This window comes from Mycteria americana, chromosome 2, assembly GCF_035582795.1.
Source record: "Mycteria americana isolate JAX WOST 10 ecotype Jacksonville Zoo and Gardens chromosome 2, USCA_MyAme_1.0, whole genome shotgun sequence".
Taxonomy (NCBI): domain Eukaryota; kingdom Metazoa; phylum Chordata; class Aves; order Ciconiiformes; family Ciconiidae; genus Mycteria; species Mycteria americana.
The window spans coordinates 23,196,356-23,213,411 of NC_134366.1; the positions used below are offsets into that span (position 1 = coordinate 23,196,356).

At 38.1% G+C, this 17,056-nt stretch overlaps 1 protein-coding gene across 3 annotated transcripts in view; it reads right to left on the reverse strand.

Annotated features, from left to right (window-relative positions):
• Positions 1-10,926: 10,926 nt before the first annotated feature.
• The window catches only part of STAM (signal transducing adaptor molecule), a 39,424-nt gene continuing 33,294 nt past the window's right edge, over positions 10,927-17,056 (reverse strand). For all 3 annotated transcript variants that reach the window (XM_075492697.1, XM_075492698.1, XM_075492699.1), the window contains exon 14: positions 10,927-16,343. In XM_075492697.1, coding sequence (XP_075348812.1) covers positions 16,094-16,343 — 250 coding nt within the window. In that variant the 3' untranslated portion in view covers positions 10,927-16,093. The remainder of the gene's footprint in view (positions 16,344-17,056) is intronic.

Here is a 17,056-nt window from a genome sequence, read left to right on the forward strand (position 1 = left end):
GTTTTTATTTGACACTGTTTAGTCACCAAATAATGTCATTTTGATTAGTTCAAAACTGTTTATGCATTCAGATGCAGTTCACCAAGTTTGTTTGAAAAGTGATTGTCATGCTGGATTCACCAGAGGGGATGACTCATTAGACCACAGCAGGGTGCATTAGATCTGGGCACGTGTACGGCGATGGATGCCTCCCACAGTGGATTTCAGATCTGCACAGCACGTGTCCTGTTGCTGCAGTGTCACCCAGGAACATCGCCAGTCCTGATGAACACACAGCTCCCCATAAAGCCAGTCCTAAGTACCTAACTTAGTGATCCTGCGTTTCACTTTATTCCTGCCCTCACTTCCTTACTCTTAAAATGAGATAGTTACTACCTCCCTCGACTTACTAGAGGAGCAAATATAGTGATGTGTATATTGAGTATAGAATATAGTGAAATTTATGAGCCAAAAAGCGGCTAAGACCATCTCAAAGCTATTCTACCCTCCAGCCTATTTCAAATGAAATAAAAGCCGTGTAACGATTTTGTAGATTGTGGTCTGAAGACGTGTGCGTGAAGGCGGATGGCCTGCGAAAGAGGGGTAGAGGGAGGGAGGCTGGTACTACCTGGTGTGTGGGAGCAGCTCTGATGGAGGGAGCAGACCTGCCAGGGGGTGAGGAGGGGCTGGCATGATGCTGAGTGCTGCTGTGAGAAGGCACATAACTGAAACAGGAGGCTGGGACTGGTACAAAAGACACCTTGGGGCTTAATCCTTACCTGGATCTCAGGAGGCTGCTGGAGGTGCAGTTACGAGCCTTCTCGCTTTTTCCTCTGCTCCATGAAATAAACACCTTCCCACCTGCTCTCGATGCAGTCTCTCCTGTGCTAGGTCTTTGTGGGAGAAAGATGAAGAGAAGACAGAAGTTTAAACTGCTCTCCTCCTCTTAAGAAGTTTTGATGACATATGAGGGGCGAGTCTGAGTCTGTAAATCATCATTTCTGGGAAATTCAACAGTCTTGCGTTGAATTTTGAGAAGTTTGGCAAGAGCTCCTAAGTTATTAAGAAATGTAGCAACATGTTAAATACACAAACAGCACTGCACTTCCCCAAAGAACCTGCCATCTGAAAACTGCTCAGTGAACCAGTAGTGAAATGATTGACTTGGGCCAGAAGCATCCTCATGTAAGCCATCACTTCAGCTCTTCACTGGGTAGCATTTTCAGCAGAAATGCGCTGGCATGAAAAAGCAGAGAGACTGAATCACCTTTTTCTCTCCTACTGGGAAGCGTTATGAGGAGTCAGAAGATCTCACACTGCCTCAAAGCCAAGCGGTACCTGTTATATACGTAAGGAAAACAGCCCATTTCACTGTTACTTGTCCAACTGGTTTCCCATTAAAAGAAATATTTTTAAATGTTGAGATTTAAGTGAAATGCCTTGTACCAATGTGTAACAGACTCAACAGGCATTTCCTTGAGAATATTTATGAATATTGACCTTGTAAAATCTGAAAGGGAAGTAGTCCAGATTCCTGGGAGCTATGCCAAGAGATTTTGAATCCAGGGAAACAGCACTCTCATGATGTGCAAACAGGACTAGAATCCAGCGCTCCTGGTATTTAACCTCAGCTACCGGTTTTCTGCCTGTTCGTGGTGCACGGCGCAGTCACCGCATGCCACATTTCACCAGTTTAAGGCATGCTGACACAGCGTACTGTGTAGGTCAATCAGTACTTGTAAGACGATGACCACTCATAGGTGAGATTGTAATGTTCCTCGTGATAAAACTTGTTTGTAGAGTGAGCAGTAAAGTACAATCACAAAAGCTTTCCTCAGAACAGCAGGGAGCCAAATTAAATCGTGGTTCTGAAAACCACGTAAAAGACCAAAATGCTAGGCAACAGCACCTGGTCTATCTCCTTTTTTGCACCAGCAGTGGGGGTCAGCCCTCACACACGTGGACATCAACAGCACCGTAGGGCTGAGGAGCCTCATACGCTCTCCCTTTCTCTCCTACGAAATAGTCTTGTGCCTCCTCCTTGGCCAAACGGCAATGGTCCTCTTATCAGGAGAGCCTTCATCTCCTGTTTTCATACAGATACAGGTTGTTTATGGGTGACCTGGACTCCAGCTTTTGTAGGTATTTCCATAGATGGACAAGACTTTTCTTACCTAAGTCAATGTAAACAAAACAAAACAAAACAAAACCCCCAAACCACACATGGGAAAGAACATCCAGTAAAAGGTAAAAAGTGCCTAGAGGAAAGGCATAATAATCCCAAACCAGGCAGGGGCTGGGATTAGTTATTTGCCTTTCCTGGTGCCTTGGCTAGAAGCAAGAGATCGGCCACAGTTGTGGCTGGATTATTTTGATGCCTCATTTCAGCGGGAGTTAGACATCAAAATGACTTTGAAAATGTGAAACCTAGCTGTTAGTTTAATCCTAAATGTGAAGTCTCAAAACTGATTAAATGGCAGTTAAATCAGAAAAATTCAAATGGAAACAATTACTCTGATAGGTGAAGAATAGTTTTGTGATAGGGTAGGTTTTTCCTTTTTTTTGGACACTCTTTTTGCCAAGACCAATGTCTTTTCTATAATTTGCCATCTCCACCATTTCACGGAAGATGTTCAAGCCTCGAGGTTTCAAAAAAAGCCTTCTTAATATTTCAAAGCAATTTTGTCATTTCAAGTACCGTGAGAGTCTGTAGATAAATCATAGGTTTTTCTTTGACTAATAGCTGGCTGTGCTATCTGCATTTAAACCCAAATTAGATTACCTCCACTAGGAATCCCAGAAGTCGGGTATCTGCAGCATTCAGTTCAGTACAAGAGATCCTCACAGTCTGTTTCTGAAGGTACAACAGCAACTGTGCCATTTGTTATTTCAGCCAGTACAGTGTGTAACTGCTCAGGCAGCCCCATTGTGGCAGCCTGCCAAGCAACCAAAACAGCAACGACGTGACAACTTCGTTTCTCTCTTATTTCATTTCATACTGACTTTGTCATCTGACCTAGGCATTCTGTAGAGCAGTGGGTTTGAAATCATGAACAACGTAAAATATCTGTATTTTCTGAGAACAGCTTCTTTCTGCAGTATCAAAACACGTCATTTGCTTTTTCTTCCTAAAATAAAAATACTCACTTCAGCTCTGTGCTGCCTGGAGGATTTATACGGACTATTCTTCTTGGGAGTCCTAGCAGCTCTTCCTGCCTGTTATCTATGACCAGAAGTGAGCTGATGTATCAGTTTTTACAGGAAACCAAATCAGCAAATGTCACACAGGCAGCGAAGCAGGATATAGTAAACCATGCTCCATGTATACATCCCATGCTTCCTTTACGCTCTTAAAGCTGAGAGCCAAGAGGCGAACAGCAAACATAGGTCTGGGGGGGAAGAAAGCCAAAGTGCTTCATAAAACATAAAAGCTGATTTTCCCTACAAACTAGTCAGTGCAAACGTAAGCAACTGAGGATGAACACTGAAGTGCTCAGGATATCGCGTGCCATAGGAGTCGGAATACTGTCCAAAAAGAATTGCCTACCTATCCTTAATTTTTGTTCATTTTAATAATTCTCCTAGTTGAGGTACTTAACTACTGCACCCAAAGCAGGAAACTTCTGTAAGTCTCTTGACATTATAGAACATGCCATAATTCTGATTTCGCTCACAGTCCTGGCTTACTTTACATCTTTTATAACACAAAGAGGTTACTTTTTACACAGACTTAAAATACTGCTTGGTTTACAGACAACTGAGGGTTTCTATGGATTAAACCTCTCTATATGAAGCATGCATGTCCTTGTAGAAACAAAGCTTTAATAATAAAGATGCATTTATTTGCACAAAGTCGTCTTCCTTCTTTGTCTCTCCTGATTGCATCATCCATCTCAAGTGCTAATTTGCTTTTTTCCTTCATTCTCTCCACCACTCTTAAGTCCTTGAGACGGTACCCCACATCATACCCAATTCGAGTGAAGCCAATGCTTGACAAGTTTGGCAGTGAAGTACTAAGAAATGAGATTAAATCAATTTCATCATAGTGTCTTGCTTGTCATTGCTGTTCCGAAGTACAACATTGACTACTACCCAAAAGATTGACTACTATATTCCATGTTTTCCCACAGATACCTTTAACAGCTGCCCCTTCTGTTCTGCAAGACAAACAAGTATTAAAAATACAAAATAAAATAGCTCAAATGCCTGTAGTGAGCTATGGATAACAAGTCTGATTTAGCTGAGGAATTCAGACAAAATAAGTATTTCTGGGTACTTATGACAGGCTAGATCTGCAGTCAAGATGCATTTTGTGGCACAACATCCTTTACAGTTTTGCACTGGGAGTCACAATCAATGAAAGATCAAAGAACCAGTGAAGCAAAGATTACTATCCGTGCAAAGCATATGCTAGAAGTGACATCTTTATCAATACCTGAATACAGCATCCTCCTATCAAAAAAGCTGAAGATCCTCCCTTAGCAACCTTCTCAAATGAAACGCAAACTCTTTAGGTTTGCAGTGCTAATACTGATCTTATGCAGGGCTGTATTCTTAAAAGAAATTAACCCAGGACTATTGTACCTCAGTGGCCAAGTCCTTTTTTTTTTTTCTCCAAGGGACAATTTTAAAACTTTGTGCCCCCAATGGAAATAGAAAAACCAGGCGATCTTGATATTCTGGTAAACTCAGTGCACAAGGTGGGCTTAAATATTCCGTGAATATGTAGACAGTGCTACAGCTGTCCTGTAGGATCCCAGGGCTTAGGAGGGAATCATGAAAGAGAGATTTTTTTGCAGATAAGAAAGAATCTTAAGCCTACAGATTTATTGTTGTGGAGCATGCAGTAGGGCTGCTGACATAAACCAGTCTGGAGGTAATGAACCAGGAGGTCATATCCCCTAATAGGGCAGTGGAACTTTCAAAAAACTAAAATTGCATATGTAGGAGGCCAACACTATTTTTCCTGACTGCTGCCTGTATGTGAAACTGTATTGCAACTGTAATAACAAGAGTTTTGCTATTAGTAAGGATGCAGGAGATTAACTCCGCAGGCATCCACCATCCTGTATCTAAGACCTTCCAGTCCCTCGTTTAGGACGAGCAAGTGTGCAGTGCCGCATTCAGTCTGGAGCACTCTTTCAAAACACTGATGTGGAGTCACGCCTCTGGTGCCATGCCTTTGCATACCAGTACCCCAGGATATGGAGGTCTCCGTGAACGTGGGTATTTGGATCTGGATTTCTTGGAACACACCCAATGAATGTGTGGCGCTTATCCTGCTTTTTAATCAAAAATATGAACTGAAAGTAGTTCTGATCAGAGCTGCTACTCATTTGGTTAAATGTCTGACTCAGATGTCTTCCAGAAAAAAAGGAGGGAGGAGTTCCAAGATCATAAACTGAATATAGTCAGCACCGGGACTATATAGGTAAGACAAGAGGCTATAAGAGGCTAAATTGACATTATTATACAAAATTCCCATAGATAATGGGGACATTATCACTGTCAAGACACACTCCGATTCAGCACATGTTCAAACTGTTTAAGCGAGACAATTCTCTTTGAACTTGGAGGAGAGGGAAGTGCGAAGTATCCATTAGTGTTCTGAAGCATTTTAAAAATCAAACTTAGTAAAGAAAACAGCCAGAAACAAATCAAGTGACCATAAACTGCAACAATGGCAACAAGATTCCTGGCAGACCACAGGAGGATTTTGCAGCAAATCTTCAACAGTGAACTGTTATTTCCAAATACTGAGGAGAGCTGTGCATCACACAACTGGCTGCAACCTGAAAGACTTGCTGGGAATTGAGACCAGTAAAGCTGAGGGTTATTAGGATAAAAATGAAAGGAAAATGCAAACGTAGGAAGGAGTAGGCGGTAAGACAGAAAATAGAAGAAAAATGTCAAGATCCCCATGTTTGTGTGCAATAGTTATTGATTTATTTGAAAAAGAGCCAATACAAATGGGAGAGAGAAAAGACTCACTTTTCCCACCTAATACTAAAATAAATAAAAAAAGAAAAAAAAGAAAAAAGGTTGGTGAAAGAGGTTTGTTAAATAGAGTATTTTGAAGACCAGGATGGGCACTCCCAACGTGATTACAAATGTGCTGCACTTGGACCCATTGCTGACTCCATATTTTATGAATATGATTCTCTTTTAGCTGGGAGTTGCCTTTATGTAAACTCTATTAAAAAAATCAATCATTAAAATTACTCAAAACAATAATAGAAAAATACGAGGAGGGAACAGATTAATAACAGAAATACCATGATAAAAATACAGAAACATACTGGATTATGCTTAAGTGGAAACTCTTACAAGGTCTATTACAAATTCCACTTCTTAATAGGATTGGCTAATTAGGCAGACAGACATTTCCGTCAGAATACTGTGTTCAGCACAGTACGACACTTTAAAAACAATGACTTCCAAAGGAAAGCATTTACTTTAAAACACTTAAGTCTATTCTATTTGCTCTACTCAGATGGTACAATTAAAATAATTAGAATAGCCTCCTCCTGAGTAAAGTATGAGGAAGGAATGAAGAGCTGATTGTGAGATTTGGGTTGTTATCTTTAGAACTGTTCCACAACAAAATATTTTTCTAGCAGTTTATTTTCAAAGATGAGGCCAGGACATGTCAAAGAGAATAGTCCCAGCAGCACTGACTGACTTATTCTTGGCAAAGCTTAGAGTCTTCATCTACCTGTGTGGTAAAAATTGCAGCCATTCAGTAATGTTTAAAAAGTTATCATTTCTGACTACTTGGATTTTGTGTGCTCACATTAATTCAGTGTAGAATAAAGAAAATACTTCATTTTCAAAGCAATCCATGTGCTCTGTACATCCCTATTTGTCACAGATTTAGAAAATTTTTTCTTCAGGACGTTGCAGAAACAATCTACGCTCTTGAAGGACGTGCTTTCACTTTGGAAGATATAAATTAACACCTGAAAAATCTAGACACAAACTTTGATAAATGCAGGGTAGGAATAGACTGCTCTTACACTATGAACAATCAACTTTCTCCTACATTCTTCCCCTATCCATCCATCCATCATATGAAGTCCTTAGTGAGCAACTAAAGTTCAAAGAATGTACAAAGTCTCTAGCAGAGACAAACAAGACTGCAAAAGCTGTTAAGTGCATGGTCTAGTTGGAATGAACACCGAAATCATCTCCAGGATTGTATAAGCATAATCAAATTCTTAAAAGCAACATACAATGTATGGTGAACCACTCATAAAAGTTTACGACGGACTTGCCACACGTACTAAAGTAATTGCCTTTCTGAAACCTGTAATGGATAAAAATAGCAAATTGGATGCAACTATCAGCTCGTATCATTAAACCATTTGGAACTAAACTTCGGTCCCCAAGAACAGAGGTGCTCTTTTCCTAGGTTGAAATCTGGCCAATTTCCTTGTGAAACTGTACCACTGGTAACAAAAAAATAAAGCAAATCAGAAAATGATGATCCAAAGTTAATGGCAAGGTGCTACGTGAAGAATACACTGTAGGCCAAAGCAACATTACAGAGACTTGAAAAATACAAAGCCCAGTTGTAGCAGTTGTGTGACTGAACCAGAGACGAGGGAAAGAGATAGTACTTCAAAGATTAAAGAGCAGCACTGTCTGCATTTCAAAAAACAATTTAAGGGCTCCACAAGACACCTGTATTATTGTGGAAGGACAATCTGCAGAGTGGAAATGTCCAAATATAGAAAGATATATATGTATATATAAAATTAATTACATTTATGATTTACTAACCATTAGTACTTGTGGGCATGCTTACTATAAGGATCAAGTATGAGAAAACATATGAAAGGAGATAACCATTCGGAAACACATATAGTATATGGAACCGATTGAATACATATATATATATATATACACATATACACACACACACATATATACAGGAGAGCTAGGATTTGGATTCTTTGCATTGCTGCTGCTGAACTACAGGACCCCACTGAATGCTGCTCAGCTCAGTGATGTTTACAGATATGCAATTAATCGCTTGCTACCTACAATCAGTCCTGAATAAAGAAACCTGAGCAACAAATCTGATGTCAGTTTGAGCCTCATGGATAGACAAATTCAAGGGAGTCTAGTTCTTGGAAGAGGCAAAATTAGGGACTGGTTTGAGCAACCAAGGCAAATAGCTGCCCCCTGAAGTGACCAGTGGGGCTCTGAAACCTTGGAAGGAACAGCCACCATTTACAGGAAGCCTCGATGATCCAGAAGACAAGAAGTGCTCAAGAGTAGAAAGCATGTCTGTTTTGAAAGAGAACAAGCTTACTAAGATAAATTACTAAATTAAAACTATCTACTTTACAGTTAAGTGAGCAGGAGGAGTTTTAAAAATTACTAATGCTGAATCCTACTTGAGTGTCATTACCCACACAATCAGATAATATAAATCGCAATTCCACGGAGGCTGCAAGAAATTTGTTACAAAGTGAGATTGTGGACTCTGTTAAAGCAAAAAGTTCTTCACTATTTGTTTTTCCTCACTGCACCAGGAGGAAAGAGAGCCCTCTGAACAAACACATCCCTAACAAGAGTCTTTTAGACAACACCTACGGTTTCTCTGAAAAACACCTATTTGAAAGTTTCAGTAGCACTTTTCAGTGAGGTGGTTGGTACCGACCCTGTGTTCTTACCCAGTTCCAGAGAACCATGATCTCTCTGTGCTCGGCTGAGCTGAGACTTCTATTTGTTCTTATGTAAAACACCATATATTTATGTAAATTGTCATATTACCTATATTCCTCAGGCCACGTTTTTTGCTGCAGGGTTTGCCTAAATGAACTTTGCCACAATCCTTCAATATCAGCTACAAGAGTATGTCACCAGGGGAACACAGGAAAAGACTAATTTGGGGAAATTTTCACAAGTCTGAAAGACATTAAAACCAAGAGATCTTCACACTCCTTTGTGAAGCACAGTAAATTGGGACAGTCTGACACACAGTTTGTGAAAGTAAACGTGTCTGCATAATCCACAGATACCTGAGGATGCACAAGTCAACAGGGGTGAGCCATCGCAACTGGCTAGAAATAGATTCCAGTGTGATTTCAGTAGTAGTCAGGGCAGATTTTTTTACTTATTAGTAAACCAAGCTTAGAAAACCACTATATACTGTATAAAATTAAGTGGCCCAGGCATGGACACAGCAAAGGGTTCCATTTCTTGATATGTGTGCTTCCTATAGCCAAGAAGTGGTAAATAGAGACACTGACCAGTCAAATGAGTTTCTACTAGTGAACAGTGTCACACTGGCGACAGGCTTTGCCAGCCACACGGCACGCTCCTGCTGGATTCAGCACCTCTATGAGGAGGGTCCAAAGTACAACTGCTAAGGTGGTGGATGTCACCCATCTCGGGAACATGGGGCATAAACACCAACCCCCATTGATTTTAGAAATCAAAGGCACATGCATAAGGACTCAAAATTCACGCTTAACAGGGTTAAGCAAAGTCAAAGCAAAATGTAAGTGCTACAATCACTACATTCCTTATATTTTATATCAACTCAAGAGATTGTACTCTAAAGAGGCTCTCAATCTACAACTGCAAATACATATTTGTCTTTTTTCCCCCATATGATTTTCTGTATTATTGCATGTTGCCCATGTATACTCCCAACATTGATGTGAATTTTTAAAAGTGCAAATCAGCTTTAATCAGTGGAAGTTTCTCCACAAGTTCTTTCACAATGGCTTATTTCTCATTTCTCACTTGAAACGCAGATCACGATCAGTATCAACCAAAACAGCCTTGACTTAAAATAATCCAGAAAATTTAAATTTACAAATATTGTGAGGTAAGTCTTCATCCTGCAACAGAGTAGCATAAGATTTTGAAAAACAGCTACAGTAGTAAGACAATGCATAAAGGTCCCAAGCTTCATAATGCAATATGAAGTGACCGCTATAAGAGATTACATATAAACCAGTTCATCAAAAGTTTAAGTGAAGATAGTTGGTTTGATCCCCTTAACTACAGACTGATGCTTATTTTACCTGTTGCCCAGATTAATGGCAGCAGATTTTACAATAAGCTGTAACTACTATGGAACAAACTCTCAAACTGTATTTTCATCATAGGCATCTCAACAGAAACATGCTTTCTGTCCAAAAGAGAGGCGCAGTAAAGCAAACTCAGAATTAATTCCCCCTCCCTGTTCCAAATCACAGACATTACGTTTCATTTCTACACAATCTGTAGGACTTTTAATTCTGTCAACTGGACTGATATTCTCTTGAAACACAGAAATTATCATACTGAATTAACCCACAGTCCACATAATCACTTAATCTAAGGTGTTTAGCTCACATTTTTAGAAAGAGACCCTAAGACCAGGCCAAACTGATGATCTGCTGCTCACTGCTCCCAAAGTCCCATGGTGATCTCGGATACTTACATTGGTTCAAGCAAGAAACCTATGAAGTTTAGCATTGTTTTAAGAACACAGCATACATCTGTCAAGACTATCAAGTTTCAACTGTGACAGGATTTTAAGCAGCAATGTAGATTCACAAACTAGGCTTTAGCCTGATCTTCAACTCATTTCACATAGAACAAACAACCAAGTTTTATGCTACTTGGTGTTAGTGTCATCAGAAATGGAATTAACTGTCAAATAACTGTGTAAATTAACTGTCTAGCTGCCAGGAGTATTTGCTTATTGATCTGTAAGCAAATATATACATTAGACCGTACAGATACAGTTGCTTTCATTTGTTCTTTACCACCCTTTTAAAATATTCATGCTGTATATCTTACCAAAAAAAAGAGGACAAACAGCACACTTGAAATAAGATGTACAATGTATTACTTGGATTTTAGCTGAAGGAAGTTCATGACAGATGAAAACCTTTAAGAGTAAAAATAATATAATCTATGAGTAAGCATCATACAAAAAAAGAATCAAAAACCCCCCAGAACAACCAAAAACCCACCTCCACCTCACCTGAAATCAGAAAATTTGAGCTAAGTACTTCTAACAGACCTTGCCTACTGCATCTCCAAGTCCTTCCAGCAAAGGAAGTCCTTTTCTGATCATTCTTCCATGAAATTTATAAATTGACTTTGCAACATAATGAACTAAATACTCCAACTTTAATATTTTGCATTCATACCAAAAACAATTAACAGTTTTTACAAATAGTGTTATTTACTAAAACAATTCTTGTACAACGGTGCAGTATACCTAAATATATACATATGCCAACATCAAAGGGAGCATCAAAACAAACAAAACCAAAAAAGCACTTTGCTACTGTGTACACTTTATTAAAAACAAAGCAGACTGCAGCAGGCTTCTTTTCTTTTTCATGACAAAGACAAAAATTATTTGGATTTCCAGAAGCACATGCAGGATAGAAGAACAAAAACTCCTACCACCTTTTTGCCAAGGTAGCAGCAAGAAAAGTGAACTTTAGATCTGCAATTTACATACTAACAAATGGAATGTTTTTAAACACAAACACCCTAGTTTAAGAAACAAGGCTTCAAAAATATATGTGGTGGTTTTTACATATTGATGCAAAAAGTTCAAATGTCAAGGCCTTCCCATGTTTTACTATGACGTTGGATAGTACACACATGAAGGTTAATATAACATGAAGGCCAAAACCGGGACAAATATTATTCATTGCAGCTGAAAATGAAAAAGGAGTATCTGTTGTGTGGAGTTTGTCAGCTTTACCAAGATTGAATAACAGAGTAAAAAATGATTCTGCCTGCTGTTAGCAATGGAGGTTTTTGTAACTTTTACTTTACCTTTCTCTTTAAAAAATATCCCCTCCTAATTTTTAACTGGAAAAATTATGCTCTCTTGTTCCTCAAAACAGATACATGCATCTTCTCCAAAGGAAGTTGCAGTTACGTAATTCGAAGTGCCATTGTAGCTGCTGTAATTAGAGATGTTCTTTTTCATTCTTTCTGTGAAACCCAGCAGACAAGGAATAAGGTAAGACCTTTATATGTAAAGACTGCACAGATATCTTTGAAATATGAGTGAAAAATGTGAGTGATATGAGAGAAAATACTAACAAAATTGGAGAATGAGGTATTAAGCAGTTCTCGAGTATAAATCTGATGTTCTTGCCATCTAGATGAAATCAGAGAACTATAATAGCAGCCTAGATTTGATCAGCAAAATATGTACATGCTATTAAAAGCAAATTTATCTCCTTTGTTACATCTAAGTATCTGCAATCTGGCAGAATTCTCTGAAGTTCTGGTTACTCAAATTAATTTCAGCCCCGTCCCCCCTCCCCCCAATTCATGAATAGTAACTGCACCATGAGGGCAATATGCTGCTCCACACCTGTTGAGAAGCATGCAGTAATTCTTATATTTTGTTCCTTTTTACTGTTGTGTTACTGCTGTCTACATGTACTTTGGCCGGTGACGTTAAATACACATCTACATGGGTACCAGTTACTAAACAGAGGTGGGTAAATATGTTGCAACAGTTCCTGCAACTGTGCACTCTGGAACATACTGCCATGACATCAGTGTAGCAAATTTTAACACGCTGCCTCAGTATTTTCCCTGGGATGCTTTGCAGTAAATCTTGACATGTTTGTTATGCCCACATAAATTGAGATGATACACATAGGTAAACAAGCTTTGTTTATAGAAGTGAAATGCACAGAAGGCACTTTCCAGAGTTTGCTCCAGTTCATGATAACCAAGCCACTGAAGTACCCCTTCTGAAGTTAATTAACATTTTTGTATTCCTTAATGAAAGGGTTAAATAACAAAGGGTTATACAAAATATTATGAAAACATTTTAGCCTTTCATTGACAATTTACATGTAAAGAAACAAAACATTCAAAAATTAGGTCTTCTATTGGAACATGAATATCATTTCCAGGGATTCTTAACTTTCAAATAAATTAACTTTCTGACACTTTATTTATTTGCTAAAAAGCTTTTCCATACAGTAGCAGTACATGTACTTTCCCCCTCTCACCCATATTTCAGTGTTCAATACCATAGTAAGACAGAACGTATGTGAACTTGGTCAAAACAATGCCTAAACAAGGACTCTCAGAATAAATCACAGCAGAGAAGCCCCAGCAATGGCATCTCCAGGTTCATGATACTAAACCAGCAGACAGGAGGTGAACTGAAATATATTTGCTAAATTATCAGTTAGAGAGGACAGGAGAGGATGAGTGAAGGAATTAGTGCACCTAGCAAGCATCTAGCAAGGTAGGAGGAGGCATCACTTTAGAGTATCTAGCATATGGGACACAACCAAGCAAGAAGACGAAATAATCTTTTCTGATAAATTTTTCTGAGAAAAATCAACATGAAGCAATACAGCTCCAAATTCAATTTAATCTGAAAATTGCATCTGAAATGGAAAAGGTAGAATGCAACAGAAACGTTAAGACTCTGAACCTAAAAATCTAGTGATCTACTGCACCAATTGTGGACAATGAAAACTGATTCTAAGGCAAGTAAAATTCACAATTTGTTACAGGAGATGCCTTAGAGCAGTGACTCTAATAAAGGCATGAAGGAAAATAAAAAATGTCCATCTTTTTTTTACAACTTTTATTATACTGAATTTATAGTGGCATTGCATTTTAGAAAGTGTTTTTTGGTCACGATGAACACAAATGAAAGGTGATTTTAATTTTCTTAAAAATGGATAAATGCCCCAAATAAGTAAGTCGGAAAGCAGAAAAACTTAAGATACGCGTAAGTTTTCAGCGTTCAAAGGAGAAACCAGGAACAAGCATTTCTGTGTGTTAAGGAAAGAAGACTTCAAAAATTTTAAAAACAAAGACAAATTAGTAACAAAAAGTATTTTTGCTGAGTCATTTCTGTACAGAGGTTCCATAGGCCCTTATTAGGGAACATGTGACACAGCATGTGAAAACGTAAGAATACAAATAGTTAATGTCAGCTGGACTATTTTGATGCTTCAAGCTTCTCCCTGAATCAGGGACTAAGAACTACGGAGTAAAAAGTTATTTTCACTTTTGTGTAGAAATTATACACTTCTATACACATTGTTTCTCTGATTTTGGAATAAGGTAGCTAAAGCATACAGAGAACACTATCTAAATGATACTACATGCCCTTTCTAAAGAAAATCATCTCTTCAATCTATTAAAAATTATCTGTGACACAATATCTTGGATTTATTTTTTTTTTTTAGCATTTCCTTTCAAATTCCACAGACTTTTGTGATGACACCAAGTACTGAAGTAATGACAGTTTGTGAGGGTGCTTAAGAATTCTGGAGAAAAACAATATGTGAAAATACTAGTATCAAAACAGCCAGCTGGCTAGAACATCCCCAATTGGAACACGTCAGCTATGGGCACGTTTTATAACCATCCCAGTTAGAAGTTATGCACAGTAGTCATCTGAAAGCATTAACAGGCAAAATACCAGTGTCTATTAAAATAGTGAAACAAAGGCTTGTTAGGTAACTATGAACAGATGCAGGAATGTATGGGATAACTGAGGTCAGCTTATAGCATAACGTACAATTGCAACATTTAATTCCAGAAGCATCACACTAAAATATAGTACACAAAAGCGAACAATTTCTGACATACACGCTAACAAGACTGAAAACACAGATCTGATGTTGAAGCCATCTAGTATTGCCCTAATTGGAATTAGAGCTGCTGGAAAAGATAAGAGGAAACCAGGATGCATTAATTGATTGAATACAAATGCAAAGTAACAACTGCCTTTGTACAAGAAACTCTGATCAGGCATATCTAAAATGCTGCCTTCCATCACCATGTTCCTTTTGCAGCACCTCAGCTGTAGAAAGAAAATATCACGCCTTAAAGAGCCACCTGGCTAAGTTACTGAGAAATGCAAGGGTTTAAAAAAGGCTAATGCATGTTGCTGCAGAAGAGAATTCAAAGTAACCTGCAAGTGAATGAAAATAAGATGCCTCATGAACTATTCATACTATAGAAGGGCTAATAGACTCAAATGGTACAACTGGAAATTGAAAAAGATGTTTAAGGCAGAAGCGTTCGTGTAAGAACGGTAAACAGAACAAATTGCTAAGCAAGGCCACAAGAGATAAAATAAAGCCCTGAAGGTTTGTTCAGCAAAGTGATTTAAATGTCCGTAATTCTTCATGTTCTAATTAAGAAGACTTGAATAAAGTAGTGTTACTCATGTTGTGTGTTCCAGTTTAAAACTCCGTTGTTTTTCCTCCAACTTAATTACTCTGTCTTTGGTGTAATCTCCACTAACACACATCGAATATACTTCTGGTTCTCATTGTAAAAAACAACTTGGAAAAAATAAATTACGTGCTTCTCATGATAAAATGCAAGATCCTGTTGCATGGTCCCAGGATATGTTTAGCAGCCTCTGAATAGTAGTTTTAAGTTATTAATTATATCTGAAGCAGAATCATAATTTGCTGTTATCCCCCCACTAGTTAACTAGTTTACTTTGGTAGATAAGCCATCTAATAGTCATGACACACTAGTGTTCAATTCAAGAAGCAATGAAACCTAGACTCAGATGTTTGTAAATCCATATATAGACCTTAGCTTGTAAGTGTAACCATGATATGCAGAATTACTGCTTTTCCTGCAATGGAAAAAGACATCACATCTGTCAAAACTAGACAAAACTATGAAACTTGGTTGTCAGTTCATGATTAAAATAAAATATAAAGTAAATGATTTTTAAACATTGTGTTAAATATATTCACATGATCACCATAGCTATACGAAATGGCCACTATTGCAATCACACGCTATTATGTACATAACATATATGCCACAACAGTTTGCAAGTGTTGAGTTTTCACAGACTAGCCAATTTTACCAGACATAAATAATCTTGTACCAATTTTTAGGCATTTTAAAAGGAATTAAATGTCCTAAATATATCCGTTCCTCTGCAAAATTAAAAAAAAAAAAAAATCCTAAAAAGTCAGTGCAAATTGAACTTGTTCACCAAGATAGATTCTTATTAAGCTGAGGATAAACAAAGTTTAAGAGATTAAAGGAAGAAACTCATAGAATTGCCAACTGCCTTTAGCAGAGGTTAAAGAAGATTAGGAATCAGAAGTCCTGGATTCTATAGCAGAGCCTTCTGTGAGTAGCTATGCTGTGGTTGTTGAGGTGGCGGAGGCTGTGGTTGTTGTGGAGGTGCTTGTTGACTGCCTGCTGTCTGTGGCAGAGGTGTAGATGCTAAGTTATAGTTTGGCACCTGGGACATATTAGTTCCAGCATTCTGATAAGCAGCAACATCAACAGTAGCAGGTGGTGGACTATACACTGAAGCCTGGCTAGAGTAGGTATTTCCAGCAACAGAGCCAACCATTGCACTGAAAAGAAAAATAATAATTTAAAGTTGAATTAACAAACAATTTACCAACAGAACAGCAACACTTTATTGCTTCTTCAGCTGTTCTATATATGCACACAAAAATCTCCTAACTCTGGACACCTTGCATATTTAAAACTGTAGCCAATGAATATTGCAATTAAAACTCAAAACACACTCCTTAGATTTAAACACACCTAATGTTTCTCCCATGGATTTAAAACTAGACTGTGAATCTATACTTTGTTTTATTTTAATGTGCAACATGGAATCCCATCTATGTTCCATTCTGCTCTTAAAAAACACCAAAACCCAGCCAACTGTTTTGAATACCAAAACAAGTCAGGTGAAGCATGCAGAAACTTGCTTTATCAATGTATGTCTTACCACACCAAATAAGTAACTTTGGGGGACAGAGACTAACAAATACTTTAATTACTCAAGATGGATGTCTCTCCTAACTTTATAAAATAAAATTATTTCATAGAGAGAGTACAAAAAAAAAAAAAAACCTAATCTTTTCCTAAGGTCAGTTCAAAAATTTTTCACAATATAGGTAGCTTAGCCAAAGCTTAGCATCTTTGGGCATCTATCCAAAACAGAGAGCCACTTGTAGCTCCTTTATATGGGGAAGCTGTATAAGCTTTAGTAAGTATTCATAGCCCATTCACTTCTTTCCCAAAATGAGCAGAATTCTCCCCATGCTTCCACGGT